Source organism: Rattus norvegicus, chromosome 6, assembly GCF_036323735.1.
Source record: "Rattus norvegicus strain BN/NHsdMcwi chromosome 6, GRCr8, whole genome shotgun sequence".
Taxonomy (NCBI): domain Eukaryota; kingdom Metazoa; phylum Chordata; class Mammalia; order Rodentia; family Muridae; genus Rattus; species Rattus norvegicus.
The window spans coordinates 61,111,669-61,125,755 of record NC_086024.1 but is presented as its reverse complement, the minus strand read 5'-3'; the positions used below and the strand labels follow the sequence as shown (position 1 = coordinate 61,125,755).

The following is a 14,087-nucleotide window of genomic DNA, read 5'->3' as shown; positions in this document are numbered from 1 at the left end:
CCTTGTTGCTCAGCCTAATACCTATGAAGCTCATGGATCCTATGGCTCCCACCATAGCCTTTGAGAGAAACACTGATCACTATATGAGGTAAGAGGACTTCTGGGCTGGTATCTTTGCAGGGCAAGGAGGGAGGCTTCAGGGTGTGAAAGTCATGGAACATAGTTCTCCTTGGAATTCTTCCCTGGACCTGAGAGGTCTGGATGTGTGTCCCTCAGGGATAAGGAATACTCTCTGGAGTTCTTGTGACAGGATGTGTAGGGACTGGAGGAGTGAGTCCAATGGCATCTTAGAACATCTAGGCAGTGATAGGCTTACAGAACATAATAATCTATGTAGTAATATTAACAGTACCCAATGTACTTTTCCTCAGAATTAATTTTTCCTAAGGTCAACAAAGCAGGTAATAAATGTTAAAATGAAATATACTTTTTGGACAAAAGAGTCAGTCATTACTTGTCAGATATTTGGCACTTAATTTTTAGTGGTTGTTATTTTTATTTTTTGTGTATTTTTACTTTTTAACTTTTATATACTTGGTCTCAATATATTCTATCACTAAAACCAACATTTCTGTATTCTAGAACCTAAAATGTTAAAGAAGTTATAAAAAGTGAACAAAGTTCTGGAATGGGAACAACACCACATTACTACTTTGAGGCTCTTAAATTCTGAACATTTAAGAATTACTGTGGTTTTTTTTTCTCATTTCTACTTGTTCGCTCCCCCCCCCCATCTCTTCCATCTTCCCCGCCTTGTATTTCCATGGCATCTGTAAACTGAAAACACAGTATGCATACTCCATTGATCAGTTCTCTAATAATCAATGAAACCAAGGTGCTCGAGCACACAGGACTGGACTTCTGATTTACGTCTCATGTACTTATGTTCTTATACTCTGACTCTACTTGTTCATGTTTATTTCTCTTTGTAAAATTCCAGATCTTCAAAAGTGCCATTTGCAGACCTACCTTCTCTTGAGGTCACTTGGTATGACTCCCTAAATCCGTCATTTCCTTTAGACACAGCTCACCTTTCACATACATAGTTCAATCACATAATGTAGTCATTAATACATACAACTCTTCTCCTAGATGTGAATATTTAGAGAAAAGAACATGCCCTTGAGAAATAATTTGTAATAGTTTTATACCTTTTGAAAATATTTGCCTCAGCCAACACACAAGTGGTAGCTGATGCCTGTTCTAGAATAAATGTAGAAATTAAATTTCACATTGAAATTCAAGTGTATTATTTATACTCCTACTTAGCTTGTTTTCCTTTCTTGGATCTTCAAAAGTACTATACAGTCACAGATACAATGTAAGGCAAAAAAGTTGAATGGCTTGGTTTTTAATGACAAGTAATTTAACCCCTAAGCACAGTGTTTTTATTCCTAAGACAAGGCGGCTTGCACAGGTCCTCTAGTGGAAAACCACTGAGGATGTTCTAATGGATATTTCACATGAAGGGACCATCTGGAAGAGAACAAATGATGCACAAGTGAATGGTTAACACTTTTATTTCAAAAACCAGGATTTGTACATAACACTTTCTGAGAAAATAAGTAAGATAGTTTAATTAAACAAACCCTATGTTTTAAACACAATAAGAATATATAGAAAGGTTCAAATGAGAATTTACTCAAACCTTTAAACATAATTCAATTCAATTGGCTGGTTTAAGGATGTGATTTCTGTCTTTCACAGAACAAAAGGCTTTTCTTAAATTCATTTATTATTTTTATTACATCCCACAGTCTCAATATATGCTATAAGTGCTAGAAAGGTATATCCTTTAATGTGGAATATAAGTTATCCATCGATTAACTCTTCGAGGGTTATATGTACCATAAAAATACACCGTTCCTTTCAAAACCAATCAAAAACCAGCGAACACTAACAGAAAAAGGAAAGGAACCACCGAAGAGCCCTAGCTAGTGTAAGTGGCATCGACAGTCTCAGACTTAAACAGATTCGGTCCAGGTAAAGGTACTTAGCCCCACTCTCTAATACAAGTCACGTGTACAAAGGGGAATGGATGTGTGACTCCACCGCGCTTACCATTAGACATTCTTGCCTTGAGGAGACTGCGTACAATGAACCCGTGATCAGAGAGCTCTAGAAAGGCAGCAACCACATAACCCATTCAAAGTAAAGCATCTTTTCTTCTATTACAAAAACTCGATCGCCACTCTCCACATCAAATACACATGACGGAGAGTGAGAAAATACACACGTGACGTTTGAAATGCTGACTGCACGTCGATATCGCCCTTCCTATTTCCTGAAAGTGTACATTTCCAGGTTTATTCTAGAATCTGTCATTTCTGTCTATGAACTGAGTATATGGCAGTGTTTAGCAGGGTATGAAACTCTATCCTTGAGATTCTCTGACCATTTTAAGCTAGTGCAGCATTCATTTTCACACCACTTCACTCAGAACTTTATCACTTATTATGTCTATGATAGTTAAAAAAGGTTGACTCAACACCTCCGACACCCACATGCCTGGAAGTAAAGTTTCCATTTTGTTAAGCTAACAATCATTATTCAGTATTTTAATATGCCATAGAACTTTCCATTTAGAATTTTCCTTAAAATATATATTCTTCACACGAAGCTGTCATAAAAAAGAAGAGAATATCTTCTCTTATTTCAAAACCATCAAAGTAGATTTTAAAAAACTACTTTCCAAACCCCAGGAGTAGTGTACTCAAAGGGCAAGCACATCAGTTATCTTTTTAAAAAAAATCGAATTTAGGAAAGTCAAAATTGATTCCCTTTTGAAGACTTACTAGGGTTATCCATGAATCCAATGGACTGAAATGTAGTGCCTACTAGAACTGGTTGTGGTCATGCAGCCATGCTAAAGTGCAGCAGGGGCCCACTATTCAGTGACTGAAACCATTCAGGCCAGTTCTTTAGTCTTCTACTACAGTTTCCCAGATGCTGCAAATAATTCAGAAACTACTGCTGCTTTAATGTCCTCCAGAACGTGAAATTATTGTGGATTCAAAATAACATTTTGGCTCAAGGTCTACCTGCCCACTGTAGAAAAATCTCATCAATTCGTGTAAGAAATATTTATTACCTGTAACCAGAGATGCACAAAAGCAAAGGATGTGTTATGTAACATTATGTGAGTGATGCGTTTGTAGTTGTTTCGAGCATTCTTTTGGTCTAGATTACTATTCTGATGAATAACTACTTTATTATTACTATACTAGGACAACTGATTGCTGTACTGAATTTGCAATTTTAATCATCATTTCCCTGGGTAAGCTAAATTATGTCTTAATTCTATTCAAAAGCTTTTATTTTTAAAGCAATTAAAGTTATTGTTGATGGGTATTTAGCATCCAATGTTCCAGGACGACGAGAGGAATACACTTTATACATAATCTTCCATTACAGAACACTGCTTGAGAGCAGCTATTTGACACAACAGCATTCACTTGAGTTTTCCAACGAAAGAAGTAAAATTACAGCAATTTCACTGGAAATCAATAAATCCATGCACGGGGTTGTGTTCAACAGAATCACTAACTGCTATTTGTTATTCAAAGATGAAAGAATCAATAGAAAAATAGAACTGATAAATCATTAGCACTTTAATGTAGAGCAGAGAGGAAAGCTGATAAATCATGCATTTCGAGCACTCATTCTCCTGATGGCGTTGCGTCTGAAAACATAAATCGTGCGGTGATGAGATGCAGGTCAGTGTAACTGAACCACACTGAGACTGCCCCGAAGTATTTCGTTTCCTAGGATAGCCTCAAAGAAACACTATGAAAAGCAGCACTTGCACATTTCTTTAAATAATCAGAGACCAGATCATGCTATGCACACACCTTAAGGAGGCCTTTATATATCCCCAAACATTTGAAATGTCATAAAGATGGGGCAGGGATGAATAACTAGTAAGAGGCTAATTGCATGCATGGTTGCTTCAATGAGCTCAGTATTGTCGCAGGTACCAATCTACCCAAAAAGGAACCAACGCTGTCATTTACCTTCTGAAGTGCACTTAACAGATCCATTAAAAATCACAGACATATATGGTGGGGGCACCAAATAGCCATGAAATTGGCAATTGAGATTTGATTATACTGTATGATTCGCTGGTTTTGAATGGTGAACATTTTTATCACAATGAATGGGTAACTCATTCTTGTCTCACATTTTACTTTTCCCAAACTCGTAAGAACTCTAATTCCTGATCTTTGGTGGGAAACAGATTCGTTTGGCACATAGTTTAAACCGTCCATTTGGCTACTACTGTGATTATGCATTTGTGTCTAGATTCTTATGCAGAAAGGAATAAAGCTTGCTATGTTACTACAATTCCTCCTAGTAACATATTTGCTCTCGTGTTTTTGGAGTTAAAAACAAAGCTAAACAAAATAAAAGTCACTTTCTAGTGTTTTAGCACAAGAAAAAATCTTATGCCTGATATTCTCATGTCCACTGGGAAGAGTAAAGAGATTTAAAAAAGAGTATTTAGATGGAGCATGGTATCATGGGCAACTTTTTAATAAAATTTTTGAATTTAGCGTCTTCCTATGTCATGGGTCCAACATCAAGGATGCAGTGATTTTTCTAATAGGCAAAGGATGACAGTTTGCACTTGAGGTTGTTTTAGCCATAGTTATTACTGCTTGCCAATGACAGCAATTATATAAGAAATCTTTTCCCATCATACTTCTTTGATCTTTCGCAGGTTTTTCCTCACAGTCAGTAAATGAAAATGGCAGAAGATGTGAGGAGGAGACACAGAAACCCTGTGTGAGTGCATGCAACTTAAATACGCTGTGTCGCATCATATAAATTTCTACTTTTTTTCCATGCAAATACGCCTATGAAAACAGAGACAACAAATTTTCTAATAGCCAAATTTTACATCAGCTCAATAACAAAAACTGTGAATTCCATGATTTTGTAGGAGCAGGAGACTTGAAATGGGTCAAAATGTTCCGTGGTACAAGTATGCTATTCAAATTTCTCCTGACGGAGGTTCATTCCTTGCTTCGGTTTCTTGTTCTTTTGATGAGGGAGCAGAATAATCCAGTTTTAGGTGGAGGTCCCATCAGCATTGGGGCCTGGTTCTTGTGTGTAATTTTTATCTAGGAAAGAGAAAGAGTGCTATCAAGACAAAAGACCAAGTTCTGAGATCCTCTGCTGCTGTGTTTCATGAGTAACACAAATGATACAAAGTTAAAATTCAATTTCAGAGATTTCGAAAATATTGAAGGGAGACAGTGGCATACATTTAAATAATACTCACCTGTGGTCATGATTTTAGTATGGTCTTATATCTAACTCACTAGTCCAGTCTCCCAGACCTCTTAATTTAGATTGCATGATTACCCAGTGTCATGTCATAACCATTAGTCACATATTATCAAAACAAGAAAAGATGCACTATGACTGTATCCAGTCCGAGGCCCAGTGTTAGGGGGCACTTAGCATTAGGCAAACCTTATTTATCTTTTTAATCACATTGTTTCTCTCTTTCAGCACGAGCTGCAAGGCTTCATTTCCAAACAATCATTAAGAATGAAAGTCAAAAGTTAACATGCATGAAAGGTCAGAAATGATCTTTCTAATTTGTTAATTAATTGGTAATACAATAGAATCAGATACTGAGAAGTCTGCTTAAGACACTCAGAGGCACTGTTCTAAAGCCACTCATGTTGATTTCTGTGGTATAAAACTACGAATCACCTTAAATGAGACAACCTTAAAGTAGATTATGTCTGCAATTTTCTCTAATTCAACTCTAAATTAGAGAAGACATTTTATGAATATATGCTATGCTCAAAGCTAATTGAAAGCAATTATCAAAGTGGCATTTTGTCTGTGACTTTAAGATACATTGTAAGATAATAAATGATTCTCATTATGTAATAAAAAGGTCACATCTTGCCTTAGGCTATGAGTTTTTCAAAAGCAATCTGAGACATTTTCTTTAGTGAACTGCGACTAATACAAGAGCCATTGCTTATTAAATATCAGTTGTCACCTGTGCAGCATCCGCACTAAGGATGAGCATTCCTTTCAAAAAGAAACACCACCTCATTAAAAGCTGGAAAAATATATCTCTGAAAGTGCATACCTGACATTTTCAAGCTAAAATAAATCTCCTTCACTTGTCATTCACTAATAGCAATGAAGCAAAAAAATAAAAATAAAATAGATGTTTGTCACATGAATCACATCATTAAATCAGTATTAGAACTTTTGGGAAATGGAAATTCATAGTCTAGAAAGACAGAAGTACATTTAAAACACTCAAATGAACAAAAGTCTTTAAAAGCAGACTATTATGGAAAGATACATACTTTTAAAAAATATAAATACATTGTATTTTTAAAGGCTGATAACCTAAGCCAGTTCCAAACTTACTTCCTGTTTTGTTTTTGTTTTTTTTTTTTGGTTTTTAATTCCAAATGTTTTCATTTCTTTAAATGTATGTTCAATATTATAAAATTCATTTAAATTTTTATAGAACCTGGAGAAGATACAGAGTAAATCACTATCCTCTGCCGACATAAGTTTATGTGAAAGTGGTGAGATGCAGAAAATTGGCCAGTGGACTCTTGTATAGGTCGACCACATTTGACCAGGAGGCCTTGGAGGGGCTCCATGGCCCTGCGTGAGCCTCGTGCTCTGTGGACACCCCATTAGACAGTGGCTCCGTACAATCAGAGCACTGATCTGACAGCTATGCTTGCACAAGCTCCAAGGGACAAACCCAGCAGTCACAGCTCAGTTCTTGGTGGTTCTTTCCATTCACTTCCCTGTGTCCACACAGAAGGAAAAGGACAGAACAGCCTGTACTGAGAGGCTCGGCCGGCACTGCTTCTGAAGATCATCTCCAGAAGGCAAGAAACTGTGTGTAGAGGAGCTGCAGGACTCCTCTGATGACCCGACTGTGGAGCAGAACTGATGTGTGTAGCAAGCACAAAGTATTAGGTCCATCATTTTGATTTTATAAAAATAAACTGTGCTGTGTGAGAAACTAAAACACAGTTACAAACACCATGCCTTTTAACATGGCCGTGTGCTTTCTAAACCGGAGAAGAATGGGATGTGGAGCTAGATACAAACCCAATTGAGCAGAGAAGTGACATCTGGCAGGTGATAACCTATTAGCAATGGCTTGGGACAGTCTACGACCAAACCCTTGGAGCAGAGATTGAAGGAAAGGTCATTCAGAGCTTGCCTCACCTGGGATACAGTCAATATATGCATAAATACATACAGCCATGAAAACTAGATAATATCTATGAAGCCAAGAGGTACATGATGACAGGAGCCTGATTTAGCTGTCTCCTGAGAGCTCAGCCAGAGCATGACAAATACAGAGGCAAATGCTAGCAGCAAACCATTGAACTGAGAATGGAATCCCCATTGGAGGAATTAGAAAGGATTGAAAGAGCTGAAGGAGCTTGCAACTCCATAAGAACAACAAGACCAACCAACCAATGCTCCCATGGACAATACCACTACCCAAAGACTACACATGGACATGGCTCCAGCTGTATATGTAGCTGAGGATGGCCTTGTTGGGCACCAATGCCAAGGCTGAACCCCCCATTGCAGGGGAATGTCTGGAAGGGAGGAGGGGGTGAGGAACACCCCTATAGAAGGAGGGGAGGGAGATGGGATGGGGGCTTGTGGCTGGGAAACAGGGAAAGGGAATAACATTTGAAATGCAAATAAGAGTTCTCTGCACCCAAATCCCTTGGGAGGGAGAGCTAAACCTTCAGAGAGGCAGACAAGCCTGGGAAACCAGAAGAGACTGCTCTCTGTACATACATCTCGGACGCCAGAGGAAAACACCAAAGGCCATCTGGAACCCTGGTGCACTGAAGCTCCCGGAAGGGGCGGCACAGGTCTTCCTGGTTGCTGCTGCCCCAGAGAGCCCGAGGGCAGCACCCCGCGAGCAAACTTGAGCCTCGGGACCACAGGTAAGACCAACTTGTATGCTGCAAGAAAGCTGCCGGGTGAAATCGGGACACACAGAGGCAGAATTCCTCTAGGACCGGGCACGTCATGTGTTTACCAGAAGTCCCACACCCTCGGATCCCGGCCCCAGCAGCTCTCTGCTCCCAGACCCCGTGGGAAAGAGACCTCACCGCCTGGTCAGGTGGGCACTCCTGAGGCTGCATAAGCTCCCGGGAGGGGCGGCACAGGTCTTCCTGGTTGCTGCCGCCGCAAAGAGCCCGTGGGCAGCACCCCGCGAGCAAACCTGAGCCTCGGGACAACAGGTAAGACCAACTTTTCTGCTGCAAGAAAGCTGCCTGGTGAACTCAAGACACAGGCCCACAGGAACAACTGAAGACCTGTAGAGAGGAAAAACTACACGCCCGAAAGCAGAACACTCTGTCCCCTAACTGACTGAAAGAGAGGAAAACAGGTCTACAGCACTCCTGACACACAGGCTTATAGGACAGTCTAGCCACTGTCAGAAATAGCAGAACAAAGTAACACTAGAGATAATCTGATGGCGAGAGGCAAGCGCAGGAACCCAGGCAACAGAAACCAAGACTACATGGCATCATCGGAACCCAATTCTCCCACCAAAACAAACATGGAATATCCAAACACATCAGAAAAGCAAGATCTAGTTTCAAAATCATATTTGATCATGATGCTGGAGGACTTCAAGAAAGATGTGAAGAACTCCCTTAGGGAAACACAGGAAAACATTAATAAACAAGTAGAAGCCTACAGAGAGGAATCGCAAAAATCCCTGAAAGAATCGCAAAAATCCCTGAAAGAATTCCAGGAAAACACAATCAAACAGTTGAAGGAATTAAAAATGGAAATAGAAGCAATCAAGAAAGAACACATGGAAACAACCCTGGATATAGAAAACCAAAAGAAGAGACAAGGAGCTGTAGATACAAGCTTCACCAACAGAATACAAGAGATGGAAGAGAGAATCTCAGGAGCAGAAGATTCCATAGAAATCATTGACTCAACTGTCAAAGATAATGTAAAGCGGAAAAAGCTACTGGTTCAAAACATACAGGAAATCCAGACTCAATGAGAAGATCAAACCTAAGGATAATAGGTATAGAAGAGAGTGAAGACTCCCAGCTCAAAGGACCAGTAAATATCTTCAACAAAATCATAGAAGAAAACTTCCCTAACCTAAAAAAAGAGATACCCATAGACATACAAGAAGCCTACAGAACTCCAAATAGATTGGACCAGAAAAGAAACACCTCCCGTCACATAATTGTCAAAACACCAAACGCACAAAATAAAGAAATATTAAAAGCAGTAAGGGAAAAAGGTCAAGTAACATATAAAGGCAGAATCACACCAGACTTCTCGCCAGAAACTATGAAGGCCAGAAGATCCTGGACTGATGTCATACAGACCCTAAGAGAACACAAATGCCAGCCCAGGTTACTGTATCCTGCAAAACTCTCAATTAACATAGATGGAGAAACCAAGATATTCCATGACAAAACCAAATTTACACAATATCTTTCTCCAAATCAAGCACTACAAAGGATAATAAATGGTAAAGCCCAACATAAGGAGGCAAGCTATACCCTAGAAGAAGCAAGAAACTAATCGTCTTGGCAACAAAACAAAGAGAATGAAAGCACACAAACATAACCTCACATCCAAATATGAATATAACGGGAAGCAATAATAACTATTCCTTAATATCTCTCAACATCAATGGCCTCAACTCCCCAATAAAAAGAAATAGATTAACAAACTGGATACGCAACGAGGACCCTGCATTCTGCTGCCTACAGGAAAAACACCTCAGAGAAAAGGACAGACACTACCTCAGAGTGAAAGGCTGGAAAACAACTTTCCAAGCAAATGGTCAGAAGAAGCAAGCTGGAGTAGCCATTCTAATATCAAATAAAATCAATTTCCAACTAAAAGTCATCAAAAAAGATAAGGAAGGACACTTCATATTCATCAAAGGAAAAATCCACCAAGATGAACTCTCAATCCTAAATATCTATGCCCCAAATACAAGGGCACCTACATACGTAAAAGAAACCTTACTAAAGCTCAAAACACACATTGCACCTCACACAATAATAGTGGGAGATTTCAACACCCCACTCTCATCAATGGACAGATCATGGGAACAGAAATTAAACAGAGATGTCGACAGACTAAGAGAAGTCATGAGCCAAATGGACTTAACGGATATTTATAGAACATTCTATCCTAAAGCAAAAGGATATACCTTCTTCTCAGATCCTCATGGTACTTTCTCCAAAATTGACCATATAATTGGTCAAAAAACGGGCCTCAACAGGTACAGAAAGATAGAAATAATCCCATGCGTGCTATCGGACCACCACGGCCTAAAACTGGTCTTCAATAACAATAAGGGAAGAATGCCCACATATACGTGGAAATTGAACAATGCTCTACTCAATGATAACCTGGTCAAGGAAGAAATAAAGAAAGAAATTAAAAACTTTTTAGAATTTAATGAAAATGAAGGTACAACATACCCAAACTTATGGGACACAGTGAAAGCTGTGCTAAGAGGGAAACTCATAGCACTGAGTGCCTGCAGAAAGAAACAGGAAAGAGCATATGTCAGCAGCTTGACAGCACACCTAAAAGCTCTAGAACAAAAAGAAGCAAATACACCCAGGAGGAGTAGAAGGCAGGAAATAATCAAACTCAGAGCTGAAATCAACCAAGTAGAAACAAAAAGGACCATAGAAAGAATCAACAGAACCAAAAGTTGGTTCTTTGAGAAAATCAACAAGATAGATAAACCCTTAGCCAGACTAACGAGAGGACACAGAGAGTGCGTCCAAATTAACAAAATCAGAAATGAAAAGGGAGACATAACTACAGATTCAGAGGAAATTCAAAAAATCATCAGATCTTACTATAAAAACCTATATTCAACAAAACTTGAAAATCTGCAGGAAATGGACAATTTCCTAGACAGATACCAGGTACCGAAGTTAAATCAGGAACAGATAAACCAGTTAATCAACCCCATAACTCCTAAGGAAATAGAAGCAGTCATTAACGGTCTCCCAACCAAAAAGAGCCCAGGTCCAGACGGGTTTAGTGCAGAATTCTATCAAACCTTCATAGAAGACCTCATACCAATATTATCCAAACTATTCCACAAAATTGAAACAGATGGATCACTACCGAATACCTTCTACGAAGCCACAATTACTCTTATATCTAAACCACACAAAGACACAACAAAGAAAGAGAACTTCAGACCAATTTCCCTTATGAATATCGACGCAAAAATACTCAACAAAATTCTGGCAAACTGAATTCAAGAGCACATCAAAACAATCATCCACCATGATCAAGTAGGCTTCATCCCAGGCATGCAGGGATGGTTTAATATACGGAAAACCATCAACGTGATCCATTATATAAACAAACTGAAAGAACAGAACCACATGATCATTTCATTAGATGCTGAGAAAGCATTTGACAAATTTCAACACCCCTTCATGATAAAAGTCCTGGAAAGAATAGGAATTCAAGGCCCATACCTAAACATAGTAAAAGCCATATACAGCAAACCAGTTGCTAACATTAAACTAAATGGAGAGAAACTTGAAGCAATCCCACTAAAATCAGGGACTAGACAAGGCTGCCCACTCTCTCCCTACTTATTCAATATAGTTCTTGAAGTTCTAGCCAGAGCAATCAGACAACAAATGGAGATCAAGGGGATACAGATCGGAAAAGAAGAGGTCAAAATATCACTATTTGCAGATGATATGATAGTATATTTAAGTGATCCCAAAAGTTCCACCAGAGAACTACTAAAGCTGATAAACAACTTCAGCAAAGTGGCTGGGTATAAAATTAACTCAAATAAATCATTTGCCTTCCATTATACAAAAGAGAAACAAGCCGAGAAAGAAATTAGGGAAACGACACCCTTCATCATAGACCCAAATTATATAAAGTACCTCGGTGTGCTTTAACCAAGCAAGTAAAAGATCTATACAATAAGAACTTCAAGACACTGAGGAAAGAAATTGAAGAAGACCTCAGAAGATGGAAAGATCTCCCATGCTCATGGAGTGGCAGGATTAATATAGTAAAAATGGCCATTTTACCAAAAGCAATCTACAGATTCAATGCAATCCCCATCAAAATACCAATCCAATTCTTCAAAGAGTTAGACAGAACAATTTGCAAATTCATCTGGAATAACAAAAAACCCAGGATAGCTAAAGCTATCCTCAACAATAAAAGGACTTCAGGGGGAATCACTATCCCTGAACTCAAGCAGTATTACAGAGCAATAGTGATAAAAACTGCATGGTATTGGTACAGAGACAGACAGATAGACCAATGGAATAGAATTGAAGACCCAGAAATGAACCCACACACCTATGGTCACTTGATTTTTGACAAAGGAGCCAAAACCATCCAATGGAAAAAAGATAGCATTTTCAGCAAATGGTGCTGGTTCAACTGGAGGTCAACCTGTAGAAGAATGCAGATCGATCCATGCTTATCACCCTGTACAAAGCTTAAGTCCAAGGATCTCCACATCAAACCAGACACACTCAAACTAATAGAAGAAAAACTAGGGAAGCATCTGGAACACATGGGCACTGGAAAAAATTTCCTAAACAAAACATCAATGGCTTACGCTCTAAGAGCAAGAATCGACAAATGGGATCTCATAAAACTGCAAATCTTCTGTAAGGCAAAGGACACTGTGGTTAGGACAAAACGGCAACCAACAGATTGGGAAAAGATCTTTACCAATCCTACAACAGATAGAGGCCTTATATCCAAAATATACAAAGAACTCAAGAATTTAGACCGCAGGGAAACAAATAACCCTATTAAAAAATGGGGTTCAGAGCTAAACAAAGAATTCACAGCTGAGGGATGCCGAATGGCTGAGAAACACCTAAAGAAATGTTCAACATCTTTAGTCATAAGGGAAATGCAAATCAAAACAACCCTGAGATTTCACCTCACACCAGTGAGAATGGCTAAGATCAAAAACTCAGGTGACAGCAGATGCTGGCGAGGATGTGGAGAAAGAGGAACACTCCTCCATTGTTGGTGGGATTGCAGACTGGTACAACCATTCTGGAAATCATTCTGGAGGTTCCTCAGAAAATTGGACATAGAACTGCCTGAGGATCCATCTATACCTCTCTTGGACATATACCCAAAAGATGCCTCAACATATAAAGGAGACACGTGCTCCATTATGTTCATTGCAGCCTTATTTATAATAGCCAGAAACTGGAAAGAACCCAGATGCCCTTCAACAGAGGAATGGATACAGAAAATGTGGTACATCTACACAATGGAATATTACTCAGCTATCAAAAACAACGGCTTTATGAAATTCGTAGGCAAATGGTTGGAACTGGAAAATATCATCCTGAGTGAGCTAACCCAATCACAGAAAGACATACATGGTATGCACTCATTGATAAGTGGCTATTAGCCCAAATGCTTGAATTACCCTAGATCCCTAGAACAAACGAAACTCAAGACGGATGATCAAAATGTGAATGCTTCACTCCTTCTTTAAATGAGGAAAAAGAATACCCTTGGCAGGGAAGGGAGAGGCAAAGATTAAAACAGAGACTGAAGGAACACCCATTCAGAGCCTGCCCCACCTGTGGCCCATACATATACAGCCACCCAATTAGACAAGATGGATGAAGCAAAGAAGTGCAGACCGACGGGAGCCGGATGTAGATCGCTCCTGAGAGACACAGCCAGAATACAGCAAATACAGAGGCGAATGCCAGCAGCAAACCACTGAACTGAGAATAGGTCCCCCGTTGAAGGAATCAGAGAAAGAACTGGAAGAGCTTGAAGGGGCTCGAGACCCCATATGTACAACAATGTCAAGCAACCAGAGCTTCCAGGGAATAAGCCACTACCTAAAGACTATACATGGACTGACCCTGGACTCTGACCCCATAGGTAGCAATGAACATCCTAGTAAGAGCACCAGTGGAAGGGGAAGCCCTGGGTCCTGCTAAGACTGAACCCCCAGTGAACTAGACTATGGGGGGGAGGGCGGCAATGGGGGGAGGTTTGGGAGGGGAACA

The 14,087-nt window shown here is 39.5% G+C and overlaps 1 protein-coding gene across 12 annotated transcripts in view; it reads right to left on the bottom strand.

Annotated features, from left to right (window-relative positions):
- Positions 1-1,335: 1,335 nt before the first annotated feature.
- Dgkb (diacylglycerol kinase, beta) overlaps positions 1,336-14,087 on the bottom strand; it is a 756,320-nt gene continuing 743,568 nt past the window's right edge. For 11 of the 12 annotated variants that reach the window (XM_063262362.1, XM_017594328.3, XM_063262364.1 and 8 more), the window contains one exon: positions 1,503-5,123. In XM_063262362.1, the coding sequence (XP_063118432.1) occupies positions 5,016-5,123 (108 nt within the window). In that variant the 3' untranslated portion in view covers positions 1,503-5,015. Of the gene's footprint in view, positions 5,124-14,087 lie in introns of all 12 variants that reach the window. The other variant, NM_019304.2, reaches the window with a different exon arrangement.